General features: G+C 41.6%; 1 protein-coding gene across 1 annotated transcript in view; it reads right to left on the reverse strand.

Moving 5' to 3' along the window:
- syne2a (spectrin repeat containing, nuclear envelope 2a) overlaps positions 1-26,862 on the reverse strand; it is a 79,568-nt gene that overhangs the window by 6,042 nt on the left and 46,664 nt on the right. The window contains exons 73-106 of the mRNA XM_076084240.1: positions 26,521-26,721; positions 25,860-25,952; positions 25,326-25,511; positions 24,882-25,052; positions 24,597-24,728; positions 23,425-23,624; positions 22,519-22,642; positions 21,993-22,175; positions 21,262-21,411; positions 20,537-20,713; positions 19,974-20,129; positions 19,724-19,879; positions 19,243-19,407; positions 18,859-18,992; positions 18,507-18,690; positions 17,067-17,249; positions 16,672-16,785; positions 16,234-16,385; positions 15,826-15,973; positions 15,156-15,250; positions 14,154-14,385; positions 13,788-13,985; positions 12,154-12,276; positions 10,984-11,139; positions 8,547-8,705; positions 7,255-7,421; positions 4,535-4,697; positions 3,886-4,076; positions 3,477-3,627; positions 2,651-2,833; positions 2,377-2,514; positions 1,755-1,946; positions 1,136-1,427; positions 273-341 (exon numbers count right to left, since the gene is read on the reverse strand). Coding sequence (XP_075940355.1) covers positions 273-341; positions 1,136-1,427; positions 1,755-1,946; positions 2,377-2,514; positions 2,651-2,833; positions 3,477-3,627; positions 3,886-4,076; positions 4,535-4,697; positions 7,255-7,421; positions 8,547-8,705; positions 10,984-11,139; positions 12,154-12,276; positions 13,788-13,985; positions 14,154-14,385; positions 15,156-15,250; positions 15,826-15,973; positions 16,234-16,385; positions 16,672-16,785; positions 17,067-17,249; positions 18,507-18,690; positions 18,859-18,992; positions 19,243-19,407; positions 19,724-19,879; positions 19,974-20,129; positions 20,537-20,713; positions 21,262-21,411; positions 21,993-22,175; positions 22,519-22,642; positions 23,425-23,624; positions 24,597-24,728; positions 24,882-25,052; positions 25,326-25,511; positions 25,860-25,952; positions 26,521-26,721 — 5,518 coding nt within the window. The remainder of the gene's footprint in view (positions 1-272; positions 342-1,135; positions 1,428-1,754; positions 1,947-2,376; positions 2,515-2,650; positions 2,834-3,476; positions 3,628-3,885; positions 4,077-4,534; positions 4,698-7,254; positions 7,422-8,546; positions 8,706-10,983; positions 11,140-12,153; positions 12,277-13,787; positions 13,986-14,153; positions 14,386-15,155; positions 15,251-15,825; positions 15,974-16,233; positions 16,386-16,671; positions 16,786-17,066; positions 17,250-18,506; positions 18,691-18,858; positions 18,993-19,242; positions 19,408-19,723; positions 19,880-19,973; positions 20,130-20,536; positions 20,714-21,261; positions 21,412-21,992; positions 22,176-22,518; positions 22,643-23,424; positions 23,625-24,596; positions 24,729-24,881; positions 25,053-25,325; positions 25,512-25,859; positions 25,953-26,520; positions 26,722-26,862) is intronic.

The raw sequence follows: 26,862 nt of genomic DNA on the forward strand, positions 1-26,862 counted from the left end.
AATTTAGACCACAGTGCGTCTAAAATGAAGAACACCAGCTTAAAAAAAAGGTGTCAGAGAAAGAAAAAGGTACAAAGTGTTTGTGTACGCACTGAAAGATTTTCCAAACCACAGCTACAGGAAGCAAAGTATCAGAGCAGCAGCAATATCACGACATGCAAATAGACGCAAAGTGATACATGAGCTGCTCGAAGATATTTGTTGGAAACCCATTTCACCACGAAGAGTCAAGGAGTGGACTATTAAAGCAGAAGTTCTTTTTTTTATCCTACCCAGTGAGGAGGCTCGTAGGGCCTCCGGGGCTTCGACAAATTCCTCCTGGCTCTCAGTCAACTCCACCTCTGAGAGGAGAGAGGGGTCAGAGTGGAGACGTATGGATGTTTATGATTGTGTGTGTGTATTTGTGTGTGTGTGTGTGTGTGTGTGTGTGTGTGAAATGGATGTTACATTTTGTCTTTTTTTTAAAGGGGTAGTTTGTATTTTTTTGAAGTGGGGTTGTATGAGGTACCAAAGTAGATGGTGGTCGGCACGCCCCCCAATTCAAAGAAATACACAGAAGTACCAGCAGAGGAGCAAAGCGCTGTGCTGTTGTGGACGGGGTAGCCACCTAAAAGACAGGCTCATCCAAAAACTGCCATAATCTAAAACTCCTGTCTGCTTCTCCAAACTCTGGGCGTGTGGACCGCCATCTACTGTACACTGACTATGGATAAGTACCTCATAAAACCCCACTTGGAAAAATCAGAACTATCACTTTAACATCTTAGAAATCCCATTAAATCAGATGTTTATCATAACATTTTTCAGCAAAACTGAAGTAATCCTCTTCCACCACAGGAGCTTTTTCAGTAATCCAGGATGATATTTAGGGACTCAAAAGCTTTCCTTGCATTTTGACTGGAGAAACTAAATCTAAATTTAAAGCCAAGGTTCCTGGGTGTCAAACAGTCTTTCAGGCTTTCAGGTGTTTCTAGTCTCCTTTCATCTGCTTGTCTCTTTTGCAACAACCATTCAAACACCAATCACATAAGGGATAATGCCCTATGACCCTGTGACATTTAAAACCCTTACAGCAATAAAAACAAGGAAACCTGAAACCTGAAACTGGATGAACCGTTAATCAATATGTTTTTACCTGATAGTGCACTGAAGTAAGTTCTGCCATCCTCATGATCTTCCTCCTCCTCGTCATCCTCATGGGACGACGACGACCCTCCTACGTCTCCGGTGTGGTCCCACTCCAATGGCAGGGAGTCCACGCTCACCGGTGTCTCCCGCCCCGAGCGCTCCAGCGGAGAGGCCAGCAGGCGGGTGGGCGTCGCTGGGAGGCTTCCATGGCTCCGCCCAAGCCACGGTCGGCCAATCAGCTCCAAGCTTGACTCCAAGGAAAAGGTAGTACCAGAGAGCACCGGTTCTTCGCTGATCAACTACGTTGAAGAAATAGAAGGTATTCAGCTCGTCACTTGCGAACCAGACCTTTTTGATTTGTGCCCCTGAAATTCAAAATTGAACCCCCTGTCTGAGCATCTCAGGGGTCAATTTCACCATGTTTAAAACATATATGCTGCGATTTACAACATGGGATCATTTGTTCTCTAGTATATTTGGAGACGTTTCACCATGAAGAATCCCGAGCCCTCTAGGACTCAAAAATGCTAGAATTTCACCATCATCGTCATTTACTTAGGCATGAATAAAGTTATGAATAGAAGAATGGATGTAGTTTATGTGTGTGTGTGCTCCATCCAGCTCACCGGGGGCTGGCTGAGACGCTGGTGAAAGCGGACCAGTCTGCTGAAAACCTCCTGGCAGTAGGAGTGCAGCTCCTCCAGCTCTTCTTCTATCAGCGCTGCATCCTGCAGTGAGCTCTTCTGGATTAGACCCTCTCCAAACACTATCAGCCCGTCAATGCGCTCTGTGTTCAGGGTGATCTCCTTCTGGAAGCTCTGCAGGAAAGAGGATTGAACGGTTGGATGAACAAACGGAGTCAGTAATATGAGGAGTTTCAGAAAACCAAAGGGAACCAAACACGACTGCTAATAGTATTTGTTACAGGGCTCTGGTCAACGAGCTGAAACAGAAATCTTCCAAAGAAAATGACTCACGGTTTAAAAATGAAGCCAGTGCCCTAAATATCTTAACATGCATTGCTTTTAATGGCTGCAACATGTAAGCACCAAGAGAACTGGCTGAAATAGTTTCTAACTCTAAGGTAATTTCTCCTCTGAAAGATATAAAGGCTTAAAGTCAGACAAATTAAAAATAAAAAAACAAACTGAGCAGAGCTTTTTTCCTAACATTGAGCGTGACTTGCAGTTCGAGCCTCGTCCGGTCGCTATAAAACAAGTGTCTGTAGGTGTTCCAGTGTGTCCTCACATTGAGCTGTTGGATCTTGTGATGGACGTCGCTCTCTGAAAAGTGTTCGACGTTGGTGAGCTGCAGGTCCAGCTCGGTCAGCCACACCAGCATGCTCTCCCTGGTGCCTTCAAATTCCTCCCTCTGGCCGGTGAAATACTGAGAGAAAGGTGAAGCAGTATATGATATATATACATTTTTAACACTATACTGTTTGCTATGAATTAAAGCCATAAAATTGTGGATGCTGCGGGTCATGGTCATCGCCTTTCATGCCCTCTGTCCTGTGCTGTACCTTGAGTCTGCGGAGGATGGCAGCCACTCTGCGGTGCAGGTTGTCCCAGCGGCGGTTGCCTTCATGGACCATGGCTTTGAGCTGGCTGGCGCGGTCAGTGCGGTTCTCTCTGGCCAGGCGGCGGTACTGGTTATTGACTAGTTCCAGCTGGGTCAGCCGCTCATGAACTTGCCTTTGGAAACCCTAAAAAGAACAGGGCAAGATGGGATGAGTTATAGAGTAACAGAAAGGAATTATGGCTTTAAATATTCTAACAAGTCTTGTGAACACATTGAACTTATTTATACCATTACATGTTTTCTTTTACTTTTGTGTGACTCACCATCCTCCTTCTCGTCCAAAATGATTTGGTGTCAATTATGAAAATCAATTAATCATTTAAGTAATTTTTAAAAAAACGCAAATATTTGCTGGTCTTCTACAAAGTTTAGTGACATCTTTGGGTTTTTAATGACAAAAAAAAAAGCAATTTAATATGTCAACTCTTGGTGACAGATTAATTGATAATGAAATGATAGTTTGATTTACTTCACATGTGTATCTTTATTTTCTTGCTGCAAGAAAAATGGTAAACGAGTAGTATTTTTGTATTTATCTAACAGACACCAGAAAGAACACTGAGGAAAAAAGACAATAATTGGTCCTAGAGCAAACAGATGAAACACCCACCTACTCTGTCAAGGCAACAATTTAAGGATGGATTTATGGATTTAGTCACATCCAATTTAATACAGAACAATGAGAATATTTCCCTTTGAGAAAACAAATAAGCTTTCAAAAACAGAGCTACTTCAAGTCTGTTCTGTCTGCCGACGTCCCAACTGACCTCGAACTTCTTGAGCTCCTCCTTGGCGACGGTATAAAGGACGTCTGCAGAGTTGGGATTGGCAGCGGTGCGCTCGGCCATCTTGAGCCAATCCTCAAACCGCGAGTAGTCATCGAGGAACTTGCACCAGAGTCTCCAGGTCTCCTCGATCCTACAAGGACACACCGTACTGGAGTTAGAGTTATTCTATGATGCTGATGAAGGCTTTTCTAACCAACGAGTGGACCTTTCTTTTGAAATTTAAAACTCAAGCTTTAAATTATTCATTTGATTAGAAATGAACTAATTCTAATGTAAGAATTGGTGTTGCGTGGTTGCTCTGATCTGACTGATTTATATCTGGGGAAAAGTGTGAGGACACCATACAGTACGTACGTGTGTGTGTGTGTGTGTGTATTTTAGTGCCTACCTGAGCCTCCTGTCCAGAGCCATGGCACAGATGGCCCTCCAACGCTGGTCCAGACTGTGGCTGGTTTCCTGCACGGAGTCACTCTCCGCCTCGGTGCCGCCAGCAGCATCTTCGTCCCGCAGCAAAACGTCGCACAGACTGAGTACTGACACGACGCCCTGCGTATGCTGCTCAATGTCCCTCTGCAGCTCCTGGACAGGCACATGGACGGACACGAAGTCAGACATGGCATCAGACCATACCCAGTGAAACCATGTGTTAAACACCAGTCAACAGACGTACAGATGGAGGACAGGAGCTCACTGCATGAGACCACCCACTCCCAAAATTAAACAAAGATCAGTTATAAATGATTAATCATAAACAGAGACAAAGACTAAGTGGGAGTGACAGTGAAGCAGAACAACAAAGTGTGAGAAGAAATATTCAATTAAAGTGTAACAATACTAACAATACTATAAAGACAACGAGACGACACAACAACACAAATCTAACGAAATAGAAAACAGAGTGAAAACACGAAAAATTAAGACAATAAAAGAAAATACGAATAAAAAAAGAAAATTTGAGTTTCAAGACAAAACTCCGCACTCAGTTTAAACCACTGGTGGACTGGCTTATCGATAACAGAGTGTGTGTTTCTGTGTACCTGCTGCTCGGCCAGCCTCGTCTGGATCTCCTGGTGGTGACAGACGCTGTAGGTGATCGGTCGGGACAGTTCGGCCTCGATGCGAGAAAGCCACGAGCGGAGATTACTCATGTTCTTATCCAGCTGCTGCACCGCCGCCAGAGTCTCCTTCAGCTTCTTCACCCTAAACACACACACACACACACACACACAGCTTTATTAACTTTATCTTCCAATTTTCAAATGAAGTAATCCATATTTAAGTAAGCAATCATGACTGTTGGAAACATCTGTACTAATTTATAGCGCGGACTAACCAACATCTTATCAAGTGCTTCTCAATCCTTTTGGCTCGTGACCTTTTAAACGTGACCTTTTAAAGGCCCAAATGCAAATTTGCCAGTAATCCACAAGGAAAAATAGGTATAAGCAAAGATTAGAGGAATATATGAATAAATAAAAGCTATTTTGCATGGCAAATAACTTTTCTTTTTACCCTCTTTGGTGGAGTCACACCCAGGACTGATCCTTTTGAACACGTGGGTAATTAATAAAAGGCACGAACAACAAAAAAGCCTGTTGCTAAATCTGGTCCAAAGCATCTCTTCCCTTCGTATGAAATACATATTTTTGTACATAACCTTGAAAGTATATATAAAAAGGACAAAATGAAAAAACAGATACAAACACAGGAAAAAGGCAAACATAGAGAACATTAAAGAAGCTCTCTTCTAACCTACAACATTCTCATCTTATTATGTAGTACAACTTCCAAAATCACCATGGTAACTGACCCCAGTCATGAAGACACACACACACACACACACACACACACACACACACACACAGGTGTCATAGCAACGCTTGGGACAATAAGAGCACTCTTCTGAAGCTTGAAAGCCTGAAGTGTGATCCCCATTGGGAGTTTGATCCCCATTTGATCCTTCCTCTCCTGTCGAGGTCCAGTAGGGAGACGCTCTTCACCAAAATATTAAGCATTGAAAACCGCTGTGAGTGTCAGCGGCAGGCTGAAGAATTCATGAAAGGGTCCCAACAGATGCCGGACATTTGCACTGTGCACAAGTACATACGCTGAGAGTCTGAATAGATCTGGTCTCATGAGATCCAATTTTCTTTTTGGGTGGTTCTTACTTCTTCAAGTGGCTAGTTTAGATTTGAGATTACAATTACGACCAGCATAAAGTTCATAGACGGTCTTGGAAAAGGTTATGTTAATGGTTAATTATGATTCTTTTTTTTTTTTTACATAGACACAGTTCTTATAAAACTGCTTGAAGGCTGCTAAGGAAATTTGCAATGTTTTGCTAAATGAAAATAAAAATCCTTCAAACTAATGGACCTGAAAAACTATATATTTTACTCTGTTGTTGGAAATGTCAACTGATTTCTAGCCCTAGTTACAGTTCAGGAATAATGTACATTATATTCAGTGTGTGTAGTTAATGTGCCTTTATGTTTATGGCCGTGTAATTAAGACATAATAGAGTCAGTGTAAATTCTGTCCTGAAAATACTCTTCCCCTCTACAGATACAACCATCCGTGTCAACTAAATTGTCCGTCTTTCTTTCACTCCCGCTCTACCTCTGACAGCCTAACAAAGGGCCGCAGCTTCATGCCGAGGCCCAACAAAGACACAAAACCCGGTCAGGGGTCCTCGCAGAGGAAAAGGAGACAAGAGGAGAAGGAACGGAGCAGAAAAGAGCTGGAGGATAAGTGAGGATATAAGGTTGGAGTTCAAGTTACTCAGAGACTTAACTCTCTTCACCTTACTGTTCATGTGCTTCTTTAGTGGTTATTGTATTCTATCGTTTCACTTTTACATACATAATGATGCTTAGACTACTTGATTATTGCATTGCATCAAATTAGTTGTTGCCAGCAGCTGAATTAAAGGTATGAAGACCACTAAGAAAAGTGTAGTAAAATATAATGTAAAAAATGTCCAGCTTCTTATTTGTTCCTAATGTTTAAAGCAACTTTTCATAAAAATACCAGGGAAATGTAACCGGTCAAGAATTTAGTATTACACTATTCAACATCTTAGCTGCATGGGATCAAGCCCTCTGAACTTTGAGAATCAGTGATTAATGCATGCCGACAGACACGGCCCCTCCCATACTAACCCACCCTCCCTCATGTCATCCCACTCTGAGTCAGTGGGGACATATGGTACTGTCTGAGACGTAAACACATTTTTTTTTTTTTCTTGATGGTGTGGGGGTAGCTTGTATGTGAAGGTCTGTATCTCCAGCTCTTACGCAGGACTGTCCATCTGTCTGAGGGGAGGGGTCGGGGGCAGTAACAGTTTACCATCACAGCTTAACCTACAGTCTGTACATTAGAAGCCATGTATTCCTGACAGCTGCAGAGCACGACGGACATAACAGCAGGTGGACGGATCCGCATTAGAGCTATTGTTTAATTACAGGCTCCCAGTTGAAGCCCTTCTGTCCATAATGATGCTTTTTAATGTGGAGTGGCTTTGCTGTGAAAGGTGCCTGTGCGGAAGGCTAATAATGTGCCATTTATTGTGTTGTACTGAAAAAACATCCACACACACACAGATTTTTTTATCTAAAAACCCTTTTAGAAATTGCCGTTGAAAAGTCAAATGTTTGCTTTCTGAAAAGTGATTAAATTGCAAAAAAAAACAAAAACACACACATACATGTAAGTGGGCGAGTAAGTCCCTACTTTCAGCTTCTGTGGCTGTTCTCACCTGGCTTCGATCTGGTGGAAGAGGTTGTGCCACCGGTGGTTGACCTCCTGCAGCGAGCCGTGGACCTGCGTCTGCTTGGCCTCGTCACTGGCTAACAACAGCTGCTCACCCAGCTGCTTCAGGTGGCTTTTATTCTCACTGAACAAGTTGATTTCCTCCATGCAGTCCTGTGGAAACATGGCATTATAACATTGTGCATGCTTTATGAATGTCATGCCCCGAAAGAAAAAAGAGAAGGAGAACTCTCACAAACTGTGTCTATCCAATGCAGGTTACATCTAAAATCTCTTTGGATTGTTTTATTTATTTGTGTTTTACAGTAGGCTGATGGAGATTTTTTCAGTAGTGTTATCATGTACAATACATGATTTTATATTATGGATGTAATTTTCAACCGGAGTAGAAATTATTTATGCCCAATGCTCATGAAGCACAACTAAACTGCATGTTTTATGCTCATTTGGTCAATCTGTTATTGCTTTAGGACACCAAAAGGATGAGAGGTAAGCATCTTTGTTATGACATAATCTTGTCTATTACAGAACAGCTTTAAATGACCAGCAAAACACAAAGATGGATTTCAGTTCAATGTCAAGTAAAGAGGAATGCTTTTAAGCACTTCCCCTGTTCAGTGCTCCGTTCATTGAACCTGCCAAACAGCTGTTTCCGTGCCCTGGAGCAGTCCGTTATCAACGGGGAGTGCCATCTTTAGCTATCCAAATAATAAAGAGGGACTATCAAGTGCCACTAATTTTCTCATCTCCTCGAACAACTCAAAACAACGATCTTGCGGCGATCAAACCAATTATTATCTAGTTGAGTAAATGAGCATGCTTCACGATGAGACAGGAAGACACAAAAGGCTTTCAGTCACTGAAAGGACAACGATTGTGTATGAACAAGGGAAGTGCAGCCATCCCATTCCAGGCCACCATCTGTCATAAACAGCATAATTCATGTTGCTCATGTATGGATTTTAACCTACATGTAATCCCTCCATGATTGTGGGAATTACAGAATGTGTTATTTATGAAAAATAGTGTACAAGAAGCATCCAGTAAATTTATTTTATAATGTGCCTAATAATTCCTGCAATATACAGTAAACTCTAATCCAGCAGTCATATCTGGAAGAGTCCAATTTCATCCAAATTTCAGAATACTGGTCACTCTGAACAATGTTATGTCCTGATGTAGTCTTGTGTGGACAGTTGAAAAAGAGTTTTCGCCTGAAAACACCTGTTCTTCCATGTGTTTAGATGGGAAGATATTAATATTCATAAGATCTTGTACCTTCTTCAGTTTCTCCACCATTTCCTGGATGCTCAGCTCTCCGCTGTGGCACACCTTGTTCTCCATCTGAGTCAGCCAATCACAAAACTCTTTGTTCTTCTCGTTGAAGATGGTCCAGGCATTGAGACGGTCTGCAATTTCTTGTCGGCGCAAGGATACCTAGGAAGAGTGATACGAGTGTCATTTAGCGGCTCTGCACACATTATGGTAGGGAGACGAATGTCTAAGTATCAGGTGATAACCCTTTTATGATTTCACATTGAACACACAGGTTACATATTGCATGGAAACTGAAGCTGTACATGACCGACAGCAGATAAGTATTGGTTTTATATCTGCATTACCAACTTTTTATGCAACTATCAGGCTAGTTTAGGGTACCAGGGATTACGGCGCATTGACCACACCAAGCACTAAACATTAATAATTGCATTTAAACAAACCATAAATCTGACGACATTTACACCAGCAAAATAAATGGGTTTCAGTTACTAAACAGACTTGCTGGGAACAACTGCACGCAAACATCTTTTAACTGTCTGACGTGCACAAACGAAATTTGACAAATGTCAATCCGATCTAAAACTGGGTTATTTGTTATGATACTTCCTGGTGTGTATCTAAGATACTCTGACCTAATTCTACTGTTGAACAGTACATTTTGTAGATTAGAGCTTGGTGCAAAGGGACAAGTAACTTGGTAAAGTACTAAAGAAAAGTACTGTTCAATACAACAGATTACATGGTACTGATGTCAATAAAAAAACAGCCAAATGAACTGAATATTAATGGTTTTCTTTTAATACCAGTGCCATTTAATCTCTATCAGAATCAGTAATCAAATCAGAAATCCCTAAGGGACTCTGGCTGTTTGATAAAACTAACAAGGTCCATTTTCCTAATGACAGCTTAATGCCATGAGAACACCCCATTACATAGCTGAGGAGGGGGGCCGATGATCTTTTGGAGGTTAAAGGGCTTAGCGAGCCCACAAGGCATGATTGAACCAGCTATATTTTACTGCTCCGTGGCATTTATTTGATTCAAATGAGCCCTGCTTTGGTTTTAATGTACTAACACTGCTGCGCCTTTTGGACTCTGGAGAATTTAGGGAGCATTGTGAGCTGCCGTCACCCCCGTGAGGACTGGAACAAAAGAGCCTGTCCCCTGAATCCCTTCAGCCCAGCCAGGCCATCTGCTCAGCGGACCCATTCCAGTGGCTTCCCCCCACCTACAACCTGTTAACTATGCAGAGGAAACGGTTGTGGCTCAGATCCATGCCCTGTCAGCCATGTCAGGAATGAATAGGGATGAAACATCTTGTGTGTAATCTAAAAGATGAAATTAGTTGTGCTTCCTCAAATAACCTTTTTTTGTTACATGAAACAAGAACGATTCAACCTATGTACAAGCATGTAGGCTTTAACATTTGATATACAGTAACTGGTAGGGCTTTCCTTGAAGACATCCAATGGTCTTCAGAAAATTATGTCTTTTGTGTATGAGGTTTTTTTTGGGGACGAATTTAAGAATTATGTAGTAAGGATGAGCAGCTACTGTACCATACATGTACAGATAACAAAGAGACATACAGAACACCGCACAACAGAAAACATCCTGGCTTCTATGGCAGCATCTGTGAATCCCAATAGCTCCTGCCAAGACAGGAGCAGGTGGAAGCAGCCAGTTCTGAGTGGGGACCCAATTAGCATGACTGCAACGAACCCATAATAACGGACCCAGGCATGTCATAACCGTTGCTTTCTCAAGAACAAGTGCGTGTTTGTGTTTAAGCCAAAAGACTTAACTGTAGGAATTTGAGGCCATGTCTATACAGTAGAGCTGCTTTCACAAATAATGTAGTTACAGAATTAGCGGCCTGTTTCTGTTAGAGAGTTGATTGTTCTGTTAACGCAGTGCGTCCGGGCGAGGAGCTAATTACAACCTGAAAAGCTGTCAAGTGACTGCATAAAGCTACGCTTTTCTTTATATGCTGATACAAGCAGAAGAGGCTCCAAATCCAGAACTATCCCATACAACACACATCTACTATAAACAATAAGCTTACATTTTTGCACTTTTGCAGTATAAATGTTAAGAAAACAAATTAATTTGACCTGTATGGGGGCAAGTTGCAAGTAGTGTTAACAAGAGGACAGGAAATGTTCCCTCCATGAACCGGCACATGTTGCTCTTTTCTCAAACAAATGAGTGTGTGTATGTGTGTGTGTGTGTATGTGTGCGTGTGTTCAGCCCCAGTGGTGCAGAGGCTTTGTGCTGCTGGTCAGCGCCAAGACACTTCGGCAACTTTTTCCTCCTTCTCCCCCACTCTTTCCCCCAATCCTTCCTCTCCACCTGCACCATCTGCAATCTCTCACTTACTCTGATTCAGTTTTTGGTCTCTCCTCTCTCCCTCCATTTTTTTGTCAGTTCTCACCTTCATACACAGCTCTTCCCATTGACCGTGGAGTTGCTCCAGCTGCTGCTCCAGCAGAGCCGAGTCACCGGCCGCTACGTACTGGGACAGGTCCGTCTTCATGGTGGCCAATTCCCTAAATCCACCGGTCACACGCTGCAGTAAGAGTTCTGTCTCCTGCATAACACACGCATACACAGACAGCCAGTCAGACAGCCGTCTACAAACTGAGTGGACACGCTTCTATACCTCTTTCTCGCTCTGACCGTCCAGATTAAAGGGCTGTGGACGGGACAGGGGGAGGGGATAGAAAGGGGGAGGGGAGTGAAAGCATGGGGGTATGAAATAAAAGAAAGGGGGGGTAAACCTCAGAGGCGCTCTGGTGGGATGGGGGGTGGCTACTGATGGAGTTGAGGGGTGGAGGAACTTTGGCCAGCTTGCAGACCAGCTGACAGATTCGTGCTGCTGATGTATTAGAAGTTATGTGTCAACTTGTGCTTTAATGTATTACACAGTATGAAATGATTACTCATTTTGATTGAGACGAAAACATTATTTGTAATTCTTTGGGGGCAATTTCCGTCCATCAAGTCGTTATTCTTGCAGGTTACGCAATGAACGCTGTCAGTCACAATCAGCGCTTGTTTTCCTGCAAATTCAAACCTGGATACTGAGAAGTAATTTGGGCATTACATGACAATTTGTGGGCTTTTGGGAGAATGTCTCTTCGGGGTCCTGCTAAAGGATTTGCTGCGGGGATATGGACTTATATTTTAGCCACAGGGATGTAGTTAGGATTTTAGATACACTAAGGTTACAAGTCCAAGAGTCCCTAACGGCCAACAGTTGAGTCCTTAGAATGAATTGAATAAGTTAACAGTGACTGTGAAAAGAATACAGTTTTGAACCACTTTCCTTGTTTTCAATAGTAAGGCAAAGTTGGTAAAAATCTGTAAAATAAAATCATGAATTATCATTAGATTTCTGATATTATTAGGTAATGCTTGTGCTCTTCTATCATTCAACAAATGTATGCTATAGTGTACGCTATTGTTTATGCTATGTATGCTATAAACAACTTCCTTCCATTATGAGTAAGTGATGGTACAAGTACCGGGCTGTGATTCATTTCAATACTATTCCAGTAGAATACAGTCAAGGGAACACACAGACTAGCTGCTTTGTAATTACCTGAGCATGTTTCTCGCCCTCAGAGTCCTGCGGTGTCTCAGGCAGCGGCTGTTTCAGCATGGCGTTCAGCTCATCCAGTTCAGACGCGATACTGGCTTTCATGTCCTGACACTGAGACCACTTCTTAATAAACAGCAGCAAAGAGAGGAGAGAGATCTCCGGAGTCAGTTCAACAAATATCTGACACGTTATGATCAGTAACCTGTAATGTTTAACCACAAAGGCCTGGGCCGCTATGAAAACCTGCACAGTATATTTTGGGGGAACTATCTATTGAGAAACATCAATCACGGCAGAGGTAACCTGCTTTTAGATATAACAAAAAAATAAATCATAAAAGATACTATGTCTTTGGCTATGTTGCCTTTGCAGTAAAGTGATGAGAAAGTATGCTTAGAATTGTACAATGATATCTGTGTTCTTAATTCCTAATTCTCTAAATATTTCCACAAACAAACCTTTCATATGCTGAAAAGATTAATGAACCTAAAACATTCATGTCAAATGCTGAAAGGACCAGGACTGCTCAACTTAAAAGTTTTAGTAACTGAAGTCCAAGTATAAACTCAATAAATCCAAAAGAGAACATCACCCTCCTGGTCCTACAAACCCTTTATTCACTTGACTATTATAACCAAGTTGGTCTTTTGCTTGTCAGTTCTACTTAATGCTGCTCTCTGTGTGATCTTTGACATGTTGCTCAGAGGGATTTCCCTTTCCCCGGGAGGATCCTGTCTTGCCTAAAGGGGTTAACACAACTTTCCCTGACCTTGCGGGTCGACTGGGCACCAAAACATTGAGATACTGTATTTAACACAGCTCATGAGTCTCGGCAGCACTTCTGTAATTCAGACAACAGTGATCAGTCAAAGCCCGGAGTCATCCTTAAACTAAAATATCAAATGTAAATTAAAGTATCAACCAATCTGAATTTACCCGACATTTTTTCCTCACTGCTTTGCTCATTTTACTATATTTATATAATATTTTACAAGATTGTAAGTATGTCTGTGATATATGTATAATGCCTGTATGATTTACGAGTCCTGCTCTGTACATTGATGGAATGAAAGGGACCGTCACTGGTAACCAGACATCTCTGGATCTGGATCATGGATAGATTTGAGCTTCTCTTTGATCCCTCTTGGCTGGAGGTCTGTGCCAGGGCAACACACCAGATTGTGTGCGTGTGTGTGTGTGTGTGTGTGTGTGTGTGTGTGTGTGTGTGTGTGTGTGTGTGTGTGTGTGTGTGTTGGGGTAGGATCAGGTCCTGGATATGGGTCATGTAAAGCTGACCCCTCCTACTCTGTTAATACTGTAAAACATGCTCTTCTCTTGGATTTCTTTAAGTCCAAAGCTGCTCGATATCTGCAAGTTTATCTGGATTCTGAAATATTAAAAAACTATTTCTGAATATTTGTTTTCACATCAGGCAAAGCAAAAGAAGAACCAGTTAAATTTAGGAGCGGATTCAATTCCTGGGGTGGATACATATACATTATTTTTTACTTTCATTAACATTGCGAGAAAGGGCATGGCCTTAGTGGAGGTCTGCGCTTTATGACTGGTCTAGTTTTTGTTTTGAATGTTGAAAATGTGTTAGTATTAGTATTTAATGAAAATATGGCTGTTACCTGAACAGCTGTGCTGACCAGGTCTCTTCTCCTCTCCAGCAGTGAGGTGGTTCGGTCCCAGGCCTCCTGTATGGCCTGAAGCTCTGACTGCAGTTGGCTCTGACACTCGGACTCTGTCATGGTTTCACATAAATGTCTGCCAGCCCCCAGCGTCTGGGAGTACACGGTGGAGTGCAGACCCAGAGCGTCTCTAACACACTTGGAAAGGGAATGTGGGGAGATACAGTTTTTATTGTTTATCATTTTAAACAAATATAAATATTACATTTCGCACAATTTTACTATTCCGCCACTATAAAGGAAGATTTTTCTTCATCAATGCAAGAAGCTGACTGTACATTCTCACTGGCATCCAAACATACTAACCTGGTAATCATCCGCGCAGCTTCGGAGCCGATGCAGTGTACACACAGCAGGTCCAGCAGGGGGCAGCAAAGGGTCGACTTCCCTCAACAGCCTCCACAAAAGTTTCGAGCCGCGATGGTAGACTCTCCACTTGCCCATTTGTTCTTTTAACAAGGACCTGCGCTGGCCAGCCAAAGCCAACGAGTTGAACCAGCTGTCCCTCACGCGGCTCACTTCTGCCATGAGCTCAGATCTGTGAAGGAGAAGAGGTTCCACTTAGTTATATTTTGGAGCAATCGTACTTGCTGCTAACATCTGTTGGCAAACACGTTGGCATCCATCCAGTGAGTGAAAGCTATCAGTGCTCCCGATGGGAATATTACATTTTGTAAAAAATAAATCAACACATAAAATGGGAGAAGAAAAGTTACAAATAGGTCTGTCATAGTTGCTACATCAACACAAAATCATCAGGATTTTAGGACAGCCTTAAGAAGTAATCGCAGCACGGGCAAGAAAAGAAACTTTCCTTTAGCTCCTTCAAACGAAAACAAAAAAAGAAAGAGCTTTCCAAAGAAATGAGTAAGGAATCCAACCGGAAAACCTCAAATGATTGCTGAACTTAAAACTCTGGTCTTATCTAGTTATGAGCCTGTCAGAGGCAGACAAAGCTATAACCTTGATGACAAGCGGGCGGAAGAATTCACAACTCACATTAAAAGCACAGCTTCTTCACAGTGCACTTATTAAACTGTGTAATATATGTAATGACTATGCACTATTCAATTATGGGTGTCATTTCGGTGGCAATATGGTGCAAAACACCTGCTATTCTAAAGAATTAGACTGACCAATCAAAGCAAGGAGTGTGCTGAACTAAGCACCTCGTGAAACTGAGGAATGCTGCAGTATTATTGACTTCATTCTAGTCCTGAAAGGAGACATAGATGAAAGGAAGAACCAGGGGAAATCGCGGCTTAAAAACTGCCATTTAATGTCTTCCAAGACGTTTCCATCACGTACCTTTTCTTTCCTGTCTCGGTTTCAATGGACTCGACTGCGTGGCAGAGAAGCGCCTGCACAAGCTGATGTCCAATAATGATTTCAGCCTCAAGCCTCTGTGGGAGTGAGAAAGAAAGAAAAGACACCATTTGTAGAGTAGTAAAGACACATTTTGCAAAATAACATTCATTATTTAAAACAAATGTTCTGCCTTTACCACAGTGATGCATTAACCCATTAAGAGCGGATGCAAAATATGCCTTTGTGATGATGATTGCTTATTAATTCAGCTCCATCAAGCCTTTATTACTAAATATATCTTTGTCAACATGTTTCTCATCTAATAGCATGTGGGCAGAATACAGATGAGTGGTTAATCTAGAGTTCAGACTAATCTCCAGATGTAGGGGAGAGAAAGCCTTCATCAACAAACAATTCACCAACAGAGCATTTAACACTAGTTATCCCATTAACAAGTAGATTGCGAGTTAGCTTTGCTTTAAATTTAAATATATTTTTAATTTCTGTGTGCCAAGAAGCAAACAACTTGAAGTCCATAATTCCCAGAAATTGTTTGTCCTAAAGCCATTTAAACACTGGTCCCAGCTGGTCAGATACAAATCTAATCAATGTCTAGGAAATGAAAGAAATGTGGAGAATCTAAAAGTGTGACGTATTAAGTGATCAAAACCTTATGGACAGTCATCATTTCTCGGAGGCTGGAGAAACTTTGAGGTTTTTTAGACATTGATTCCTCCTCAAGCTCCTTCTGGATCGACGTCAGGCGCTTACACTTCTCCTGGAAGTTCTGGGAACGCTGACGGTCAGCCTGCAGCTCTCTGGGATAAAAGGACAATTGGAGTTCAACTGAAAGCTACTTTCAAAATGGACTCGCATCCACTGTATTCCATCAGAAAAATAAACAAGTCATTACAGCCTTGCACATCTTGTAAAACCGACAATGTTATACATCTCATCTGCCAGGATAACTTTTTTGAGCGAACTGTTTTGTGAACCTTCAAATAGCAACAATGAGAAAACCCAAATGCACACTTAAAGGCTTTTATCTGTGCATCATCTTTTAACTGAATTCTCTCACCTGTTCATGTCAGATGTGCGAGTCATGCTTTCAACCCATTGCCTGCCGAGCTCGTGCAATCTCTCCGTCTCATGGTTGTTAAGGGTCACATAACAACTCTTCTCCCTGACGTCAACCAGTGACGGAAACAGATCACAGAGTTCCAAGAGAACCTGCTACACGACCAAGGAATTAAAAAAAACAAAAAACACAGCACATGTATAATTCACCGTGGGCCCCCTTCATGCAAAACTGAGACAACCACACCGAGTCAGAAAAGTGAAGCCAATGCAGATAATATCCCCGGGAAGTGTAAGTCACGCTGAATCTAAAAAGATGTGCTTATTGCAGCTCTCCCATCCTCCAACTCTCCTCCACAGTTCAAAAGCATCTCCTTAGATTTAAAGAGGAGGCATAGAAGTATTTCATTTATGGGCAATAATAAAGTTTCTGACCAACCTTCACTGAGTCTGCGTCGTTGAACCTGGTCAACAATGTATGTTGTGTGCTCTGTGCCTGCTTTTCAAGGGCCTCCAGTCCAGTATGAAACAGTTCCTGTTGCTCCAAATCTTCCTGCACACAGAAATGTGATGGTGATGATACTAATCTGGATTTGTGAAATTTGAACATCAAGCAAACAGTCTCACATTTAATGTCAGGGAAACTGTTCCCCATTCATTAGACACTTGAGGAATTAGATGTCACGATTATAGATAGCTTTTTTATATTGTGTTAGTCACTGTACACATACGACCTTTCATCAGTCCTTGAACTGTGACGGAAACTGCACAGTAAAAACCAATAATTATACTGTTGTTGTAAAATGAAGGTGATGTTTCGACTTATTTCCTCACCTGAAGACTTTTCTTTTTTGCTGACATTGCCTTGCTCAGCAGCAGGACTTCACGGGACAGCAGCCTGGTCTCTGATTGGACTACATTTGTGGCAAGTGGTTCTAGTCGTTCAATGAGAGGCTTGCAAGCCACAAGCACATCTCCCACACTGCTTTGCAAATCCTCAGCAGCATTCTGCCACGTCTGGTGATAGAATGTGAAAAAAAAAACAGTTAGATGAAGAAATGAGAAGAAAAGCACTGTTTTTTAATCTCTTTGTATATTTACTGTTTTTACTTTGACCTTTCATTGGACTTAGTATTTCCTGCTTTTCATCATCTTTCCAACAATTTTCATCAATGTCCATTAAAATACTCAAGATCATAATGTCATGGCTGCTTTTTATCCTCTTGAAAAATGTTAATGGAAATGTCATGAACGGATGCTTGTTTTTGTTGCACGAATGTGCAAAACAACACATAATGCAGCATCTGAACTACGAGATTCGGTGAACGAACGCGGAGCAGATCGACCCTCGCTGATATCTCTAAGTGCATGCTGTCTGTTTCGTTCCAAGAAGAGAATAGGAGACCAGTCATTGAGAAACACTTGGAATGAAATTCTGAAATGCAAGTGATAGAGTACAGCATGAGTCAGTTCGAAGGAAAACAAGCAGTCTGCTCTCAGTGGATTTAAACAATGCCAGAAATCAATTACAACTAATTCAAATATACATAAATAAACAAGTCAGTGTTTCCGACATGAATGTACAAAGATTTGGCAAATTTTCATCATCACATCATCGGAGGAATACGTTTTTACTTTTTCAGGAGAGGTTAGCGTGTATATATTTGATCTTATGCACCCACCAACTTATAAAAAGTTTTGCATTCCATTTTCTTTTAAACTTTTTTGTGGCACCGTAGCGCGAGTCTCCGCAGACGGTGCCGGGCTACGAAGCATGCACAAAGGCGTTAATGCTCAACACGCTGTTTGTTGTAACCGCCAAACCAACCGCCATAAAACCAAACTCAACAATGCCGAGGAGGAATTGTAATTAACTGTTAACGTAATTAACTGTTAACTTATACCTCATATTCGTGGACTACTTTCTTGCCTTTATACAAGCCTCATAAAATAGTGGACTGATAAGTACATACTGTAAAATGTCTCACTCAGTACATATCTCTATCTATATATAGTTCTTTCCTGAACAACAATGTTTTGTACATATGTTATATACTAATATAAAGAAATGATTGTCATCCAATACAGCAGACTTAAATATTGAAACTGTTTTTGGACTCAAAAGTCAAAAATCGGTCGAGGCTCTAATCCTCCATGTTGCAAGGCAGTACTGTAGCAGTACATCAGGGATAAGGCGGCCAATCAATTCAAATCAATCCCTGGATTCCGTTGTAAACACTTACTCTTTGACAACAGCTTCAAACTCACCTCCACCGAGTGAACCGCGGCCTTTGTTTCCTGCAGATGTGGAGATCTCGGCAGCTCCTCCCACTGATGCCACAGGGTTTGCGTGTTAAGAGAGCATTGATCACACAGCCGAGTGTACTCCTGCCAAAGAGACATTGTCTCTCCAGTCCTCATGTGCTCATTCTTTAACTCCTGCACCACGTCTTTCCACCTGAACACAATAAATGAATACTCTATAACGAGAATGTGCTTTCAGAAAGGCTACAGTTATCTGATGGAGCCGTGGTACACCAATGAAAATGTGCACTGTGAATACATGTTAGGATTATGTGTACTACTGATGCACTGATTTCTGTTCTGGTCATTTCAGGCCACTGACCGTTTTCGCTCTCCACTCATTTGATCGTCCAGCGCCTGTGCTGTTCCACGATGAAGGGTCTTCACAAGACTCTGATAGGATTGGTCCACGGACGCCCACAGCTTTTCTCCTTTTATGGCCTTCTCCTGGAGTTGCTGTGCACAGAATTCACCTTTTGTATTTTCACTTCAGAGGTGCAATTACTTCTGCTACACCTAAGTATGGTGACTGGGGTCTTGACGTCCAGGAACGCCCACACCTTTACTAAATCTGTCAAAACTAGATGGAAGGGCTTTTAAGGGCATTCAGTTACAACTGGCTGTGTAAAACTAAAAAAGAAACATGTTTTTTCTTCCTGCATCTGTAAAGTCTTTATGTGATATCATAGTCATGACTTCTGCTCACCTCAAGGAGGTCCACGTGTCCTTCTGCCTGCTTCAGTGAGAACAGAGGCTGATGCTGAAGAGCACAGCGCACCCTGGTGGTGTGCGTAGAAACCTCCTTCAGATCGCTCTCAAAACAACTCCACTCCTCCACATTCTGTCGTAGAGCTGGTCGCAGAGCTTCCATCTGTAAATTGCCACAAAGGAAGACAAGAAGAGGTTTGGCGATGCAGCATCCCTGACAGTTGGGAGGATTTACTTAATATTGTTGAGGACCAGGGTCCCTGTTTTAAAAAAAAAAAGCCATTGTTCATGTGTGTATGCTATACAAGCATGAAGCAACAGATCTTATCATTTACAAGAGACAAGCGCTTGGTTCTGGATTTTCTGAATTTAAAAGGAGGATCAGAAAAGGCATCTTAAATATGTTGGCCAATAATTTCACTTTCTTCTGGCACTCATTGTTCTATGTCACTGATTGCCATGACTGATTTATTTTTTACCTGTTGACTAAGATCCACGCAAGCATGACAAACACTCTCTGTCCGAACGGAGAAGGCGATATCACAAGGGTGATGCTCTTCCTTTTCAACATGCACACTTGTGGGTTTCAACTCCTGCAAAGCTGCAGACGCCTCCTTCACTCTGCTCACAACAGCCTAAAAGAAAAAAACAGGAGCAGTCTGAAGATCAGAGGACATCAGCAGGAGTCGACGGATCAAATACACACCTGCTTACATCGCGTTACTGTACCTCCAACTCCAGCAGAGCCTCGCGAGCCAGAGTTTGACTGCTGGGCTGTTTCCACTGATTCAACTGCTTTTTCTGCTGTTCTATCCAGCTGTGAAGACGCTGTAAACGCCTCTCTCTGTCTGCACACGTGTAATGCATCTCTTCAGCTTCACGAGTCTGAGTGGACGAAGCCAAACAGTGGTCGATTATCAAAGTGTTAAATTCAAAAAAATATATATATATTTTAGTCACTTTGAAGAGACACAAAATAGAAGCTTTTTCCATTGATGTTGGCATAGTTTGAGTTATGTCTCTGGTTTGACTGATGGGTTTATAATATAAACTATTAGCCAACTATTTGAGCTTTTAATGACAAGAAACACAACTTTGTATTCTTTGAATTTGGTTGTATGGAAACATGCACCCAGATCAAGATCTGAGCCACCCAACTCTACTGCTTTTTGCGCTCTGCATACAAATATTATTAGACCAGAAAATAAAAGAGAAGGTCACAGTTGCATCATTCAATTTCAGATTCTACAGGTCCACGTGTTTTACTGTAAATCACTCGCTGAAGAACGGACCTGGCTCTCCAGCTCTCTCTGAAGATGCAGCCACTGCAGTCTGACGGCTCCAAGTTTCTCTGCAAACGCTGTACGTTCTGAGCGGAGAGTCCGGACGTCCGGTCCCACCGGCTGAAGCCCAGACTGACACAGGAAATCAAGAAGGAGCAGCCCATTGACCATGCCTGTCTTTAGCTCCTGAGAAAGCACATTACGTAGAAAGAAATCAATACAAATATGCATATAAATAAAACCAGAAGAGGTTGCTATTTAAAAAAATAAAGAAATCAGTATGCTTCAACTTTAGATATCGTGGAGGTTGATTATAATTTCAGGTGTCTGACCAGAAACATATTTTTAACGTAATATATGTGTTTTATTTATTTCGTTAGCGTTGTAAAACATTGGTAGTGCTTTTATTGCATTAATAAAAATTGGATTTTTCATTTTTCTTTGCCTTTCAAAGTATATATGTATTTTGTATGTATTAAGAAAAGAGAGCTTTAGCTTTAATTTATTACAGTTCGTACAGAAAATGGTTATCTTGTTGACATAACGTCAATGCAGAAAGGAAGGGATGTTGAAACACAGTAGTGTATTTTAAGGATGAACACATGGAATTTTGAGATGCTTCTTCACTAAATGTAAATCAAATGTATCTAATATTGAAATAATCATTCAAAATGAAATGCTCTTGAAAGAAATGCACAAAATAAAGTCAAAGTGGACACTGGAGGTATAAGTACCTGGTGGTGTTGCAGAATTCCAGTGATCTGAGCAGCGTCTTTGGCCTTGATGACGGTTTCTTTCTCCTGGTTCAGCCGAGCCTCAAGCTTCTTCAGCCAGTCCTCCAGGTCAGACAGCAGCTTTACCGGTGGCCACGCTGCCAGCAGCCGCTAATGGAGACTTTACATTAACTTCAGTCAAACAATAAAAAAAACTGTTTTATTTCAATCTGACTTTTGTGTCTAAATTATTTTGTTTGGTCTCCTGTGGGTATTGCCAAAAGAGTAAGACATCAAAGTTAATCTTAAAAAGGACTGGTGGAATATTTATTATATTTCAGAACTATCTGGTTTCATTCACTGGTGGTAAATAGCAAGGAGGTGAAGGACATTTTAAATTTTTCCTCACTAAGTCCTCCCAAACTCCCGGTCCTTAATCACCCCAGAACAGATTTGAACAGGGTTTACACTCCCCTTCACTGGAGGGGATTTCTCAATGACTAATTATTTTTGAAAACCAACAGCACTTCCATTGAATAGACCGCCACACTTTAATGGAGGTAGTAATATTTAAAGTGTATAGGACATTTGATGCAATAAAGGCTGGAGGTCACCCTGACCATTGCATCATTTATTTAAGGCAATGTATAAATACACCACAGTATCACTATTAATCTTTCAGTTACGGTGCAACTACCTCTGAATCCTCCTTTTTCTTCAGCTCAGGTGACTACTCTTTGTATGTACTGTACCTGCTGCAGGCGGTCTTGTATCACGGACAGGTCAGAGGTCAGCTGGGTCCAGCTGCCCTCCAGCTGGGCGAGCTGAGCTCTCAGCCCGGGACAATCAGCTTCCCTCAGGTGGAGCAGCTTAGCGGCTTCCCTGGATGCAGACGCCCTCTGGACTGACATGGCTTCAGTCTCCATGGAGAAGTCCTGGGGGATGAGAACACAACCAGTGTCACAGAAAAATGCCTATCGTGTGTGAATTATTCATTTTAAACTGCGTGCAGAGTTCATCAACCAGTGAATCCTTAGGTGGATCGAATTAGAAGATGACAGTTTCTATTTCCTCTGCTTTTTGCATCGATACAGTTATCTGGGGCTCAATACTATAGAACCAACCTTAAAATGTTGTGGGTTTTTTGACCACTTTCCCATGTTTCACTTGCAGATTAATGCTGCTTTAAAGAATTAAAATCACCAAAAGGACTGAGAAAACAATAGTTGTTCTCTGTCTATTTTTTAGAAACGTGAAGAGTAGACGAGACAGCCATACCAGCAGCTTAATCAGATTGTTGCAAATGCACTCCTGGTTTGTGTCGGCCAGCTTTGACCAAATCTTCTGGTGTTCGTTGGCACCAACCAGCCATTCACTGACCGAGGCAAAGTCAGTCTGGAATCTGTGGGGAGGATGAGAAAAACAGATAGCTCATCCAGTGGGGCGGAACATGACCGCTCCTTAACAAAGAGTGAGTTAAGGACTTGGGCTTGGGTCCAATACTGCTTAACAAGAATTTACACACTTTTCAAGTGGCACATTTCAGGTGGAAACAAAGTCTGTGTCCCACTTAAATTCTTTGACTAAATCCAAGAGAATATGCTCAGAAATATCTAAAACCGCATGTAGTAGTATCCTCAAGAAGCTGTATTAAGCCTGTAGATATGAACTCATATCTTATGAGTTTTCACACTATGATGGATTTGAGTTTAAAGTGGCTCTTTTTTTAAATGGACTTCACTGCAGCAGAATTTGACTCAAAATGCTATCACAGCCTCCCAATAATACTCTCCACTGCAGCCTCCATCATTGTCTACAGAGAAATAAGCATTCAATTTATTAGATTATTTAGATTTAAATTCTGACCGGACCTCTATTTATGCAGTTATTACAAATCACATAAGGTTTCATGATCATACATACTGGACCTGTAAAAAGATGCCTGTTGTTGCTTATTTTAACATGGGTACAAATCAATACAAGACTCAGTACATCGTCACATGGCAAACCCTAAACAAGTATCTATGAATAAACTAACTGACGTGGTTTTGCAGACAATACAATACTCAGACTGCTTGGTCTGCATTGATAGATAATAAAGTTCTTTACTGTAAAGATGCCAATAATCTGTCTTCTTATTCTTGTGACATAAATTGGATGTTGGTATTTTTGAGACTGTCCCACCTGTCCTGGCTGTCCTGGATATCGCTGCAGCGTCGACTCTCCTGCTCTGTCCGCCTGTAGGCGCCGAGCCATCGCAGCTCCAGAGCGCCTCCTGCGTGACCAACTCTGGCAGCAAACTCTGGATCTGTCTGCAGCGCCTTCCTCTGATCCAGGAGCAGTCCTAAAGCAGCTCTGCTGTCATCCAGCTGGACCAGTGTTTGCTGAGGGAAAAGGGGAACCAACAGTGCTTATGTTGAGTTTACATCAAACTCTGTCAGATTCTGTTGACAAGCCAACACCACATTAACATTTGAAGAAAGAGCATGGGCCGACTGGTGGAGAGAAAATGGTGCTTGAGAGCATGAGTTTGGGAAACGTAACATAACATAGAAACAGCAGAGGTTGACAAAAAGGAGAAAAGAAGAGAGAGGGAATAAGAAACATGAACACAGGAAACAAACCAACTAAACTATCATCACAATATCATTGATCCATGCCCCTCCAACTAACTCCAGCCACAGCTATGCATCAGCTACGCATGTCTTTGTCCCATCCAATCTGACATTGCCATTTGAAAAACTATGAATGCGATATCAGTCGCTGGATTTTGGTAAGGACATATGTCTACTGTCTTTACCAATGTCCATGTCATTGTCTGGAGGTGACAGAGAAATAAAAAATGGTGACGACGTAAATTCCTGACCGGGCCAATCTGAGAAGAAAGGGAAGAAAAATGCAGGAAGAAAAAATCCACATTTGTTCATCCTAAAACTGGTTGTTGGCCATGTTGGTATTTGATGTTTGGTTCTTTTAATTAAAGTGAATAACTGGCCAATGACTCAATTTTGTTGCAGTATCTCAAACATCAATATTTAACCTCAAATGTGTCCCTCAAATACCAAAGAATGCTCAGGAACTCTTCTCACACAAATGTTAAAAATCAGCTCATGTTTCAAGGAGAGACATCGACACAAAAGACCTCATATCATGTTGAGTTTCAAAAAAAGTATCGAAAAAAGTTTCCTCTCTTGCCCTCACTCAGCTCCCAACACCTTCCCATGAAATGAACCATATATACAGTAGTTCATGTTGTCTAGAGGCTGTTCGAGGCATGCTGGGAAATGTTGGAAATCAATAGCAGAAGTCTGATGAGACAGCAAAAAAATTCAATATGTTTGTGTGACAGGGTTTACCTGGCAGGCGGCTTGTCGGTGCTGAGCTAACATCACGCCGTCTCCCTCTGGTTCCCCGCTGCTGATGAAGGCTTCAAAACCATCCAACAGCCCGCCAAGTCGACCAAAATCATCCTCCCAGCGGGTCCACTCCTACAGCAGGTCCAACCATAAACCCACACATTCGTTTTAACATTTGAGCACCAAATACAAGATTTTCAACAGTTTTCCAAGTATTCTACATTAAAAAAGCAGATTTTTTTATGTATGAATTCATATGGCCCTCAGCAAATGTGTACTACAAACCTGGATCCTCCTTTGAGAAGCCACTTTCTGTTCCAGAGCCTGTTGCTGCAAAGCTTTGGCTCTGACTTCCAGCTGTACCCGCTCATCCTCTTGACACTCGAGTGCTTCTGGCTCACGTTGGAACAGATGCTGCACAAAAGCCAACTGAGACCCGAGGACCCGCAGGAGCTTCTGGATCACCAAGAAACCAGATTTATGACAGTAGTGAAGTGAAATAATTGCACAGTAGGCCTGATATAAATAAAGACAGACAGGGCAATGAAAACAGACACCGACTGTGACTGAGGTCTGAATATTGTTGGGTGAAGTCTAATCATTAATTGTTTTACTGGCCGTCTCTTTGAAAACCATCAAGAGGCCTCTACGCACTCTTGGGAAAGTGCCTGGTTTAAATCAAGTCTTTGCTTGCTTGTTGAAGAACTTGCTGAAAGAGCAGTGAGATACCTGGTGTCTGCAGAGAACGGCTTGAAGTTGGCTGCAGTTATCAACATGGCTCATCTGCCCTTCTGTTGTGCATTCTTCACCCAGTTCCAAGAGGCGAGTTATCCCCTGAAGTAAGGACCGGGAAGCTTGCTGTAGCTTGGCTTTTACCCCTGGACTCTCCCGCCGATGTCGGCCCAGCACACACTGCTGAGAGATACAGAAAAGCATAAAGTTGAAGGAAAATACGATTGACTTTTGAAACTCAGATCCTACATCTCTCCTACTTTGACATTAGTCTGTAATTAGGGCTGGTGTAATGCAGTTTTTTCAGCTATGGGTCATTTTTCCATGTGTAATTAAAAGCAGAAATGATAATGTAGCAGTTATAGCTTTTAACAGCTCTCCAATTATCCGTGCTTGTAATGTAATATTGTTGTTATGAGAGTTAATTAGAATGTTTTAGACAGGTATTTACTTGGCATGTTATAGTAGTGTACATATACAAAGGCAAACGTGCATAAAAACACACAAAGAAAGCTGCAAAGCACTGGTTACCTCCAAACTGGGAGCATTCTTAATGCTGGGGAACATCTCACTTCGTCCTCGTTCAAACTCGTCCAAGTTAAACAGCTGGTTGGAGGCATGCTCCTGTGTGACAAAAAGCAGTGGTGTTTCACAACAGTGGTATATTATTATTTATTATTATTGGATTATCATTATTGATGCATTGCTGTCTCAGCAGCATTTTAAATGTGGTTTCTGGTTGTGAGGGAGACAATTGAATGATGTTAATGAAATATGATGCATGTTTTATGTGTAAAGTAACTAGTTGCTGTATCTGTGAAATAATTGCAGTAAAAACTATACAATTTCCCTCTGAATTGTAGTGATGTATAAGTATGAATTAGCAAAAAATGGAAATACAAAGTACAAATACGGTACCACAAATTTGTGTATTTGAAGTTATAAAACTCTCTATTACTGGTTCAGACGATGTACACACACACATAATTAGAAATAGATGGCATCCAAATGATTGCATTGCCTATTAGAATTCCAATTAAATACATTACAGCCATTAAGCATAATACAATTCCAAAGCTATAAAAGCCAAATTTTAGCCAACAAACATTTCAAATGGCTATTATTGCTGTGAGAAAAGACATAATATATTAATGGAATTTATCAAATTCTGGGAATGATTTGAATTTCAAACCTGATGTTGGTATGTGTGTCCCAGATGTTCAATGAGCTGGTTGTGGGATGAGGTGGAGACCAGCTGGACCATCTGTAAACAATCCTGAAGGGAAGTCAAACAGCGGAGAGCTTCTGGTCTTTCCCTCAAAAGTGCAGGTTTGGTCCCCGACTCCACTTTACTCAACATCTCACACAGAGTCACCAGCTCAGCTGATACGCACTACGCAGGTGTTTAGTCAGAAACACAAAAACAGAGCTTTTAGAATCAGAGGTGGAAAAAATACCGTCCTTTTTTTTTGGTAGTATTTGCATAATACAAAGACACGTTAATGTGCAGTTGTGTTAGTTGTACTACATTTGT

The sequence above is a fragment of the Anarhichas minor genome, unplaced genomic scaffold (assembly GCF_050575085.1).
Source record: "Anarhichas minor isolate MPS153535 unplaced genomic scaffold, ASM5057508v1 ptg000136l, whole genome shotgun sequence".
NCBI classification, from domain to species: domain Eukaryota; kingdom Metazoa; phylum Chordata; class Actinopteri; order Perciformes; family Anarhichadidae; genus Anarhichas; species Anarhichas minor.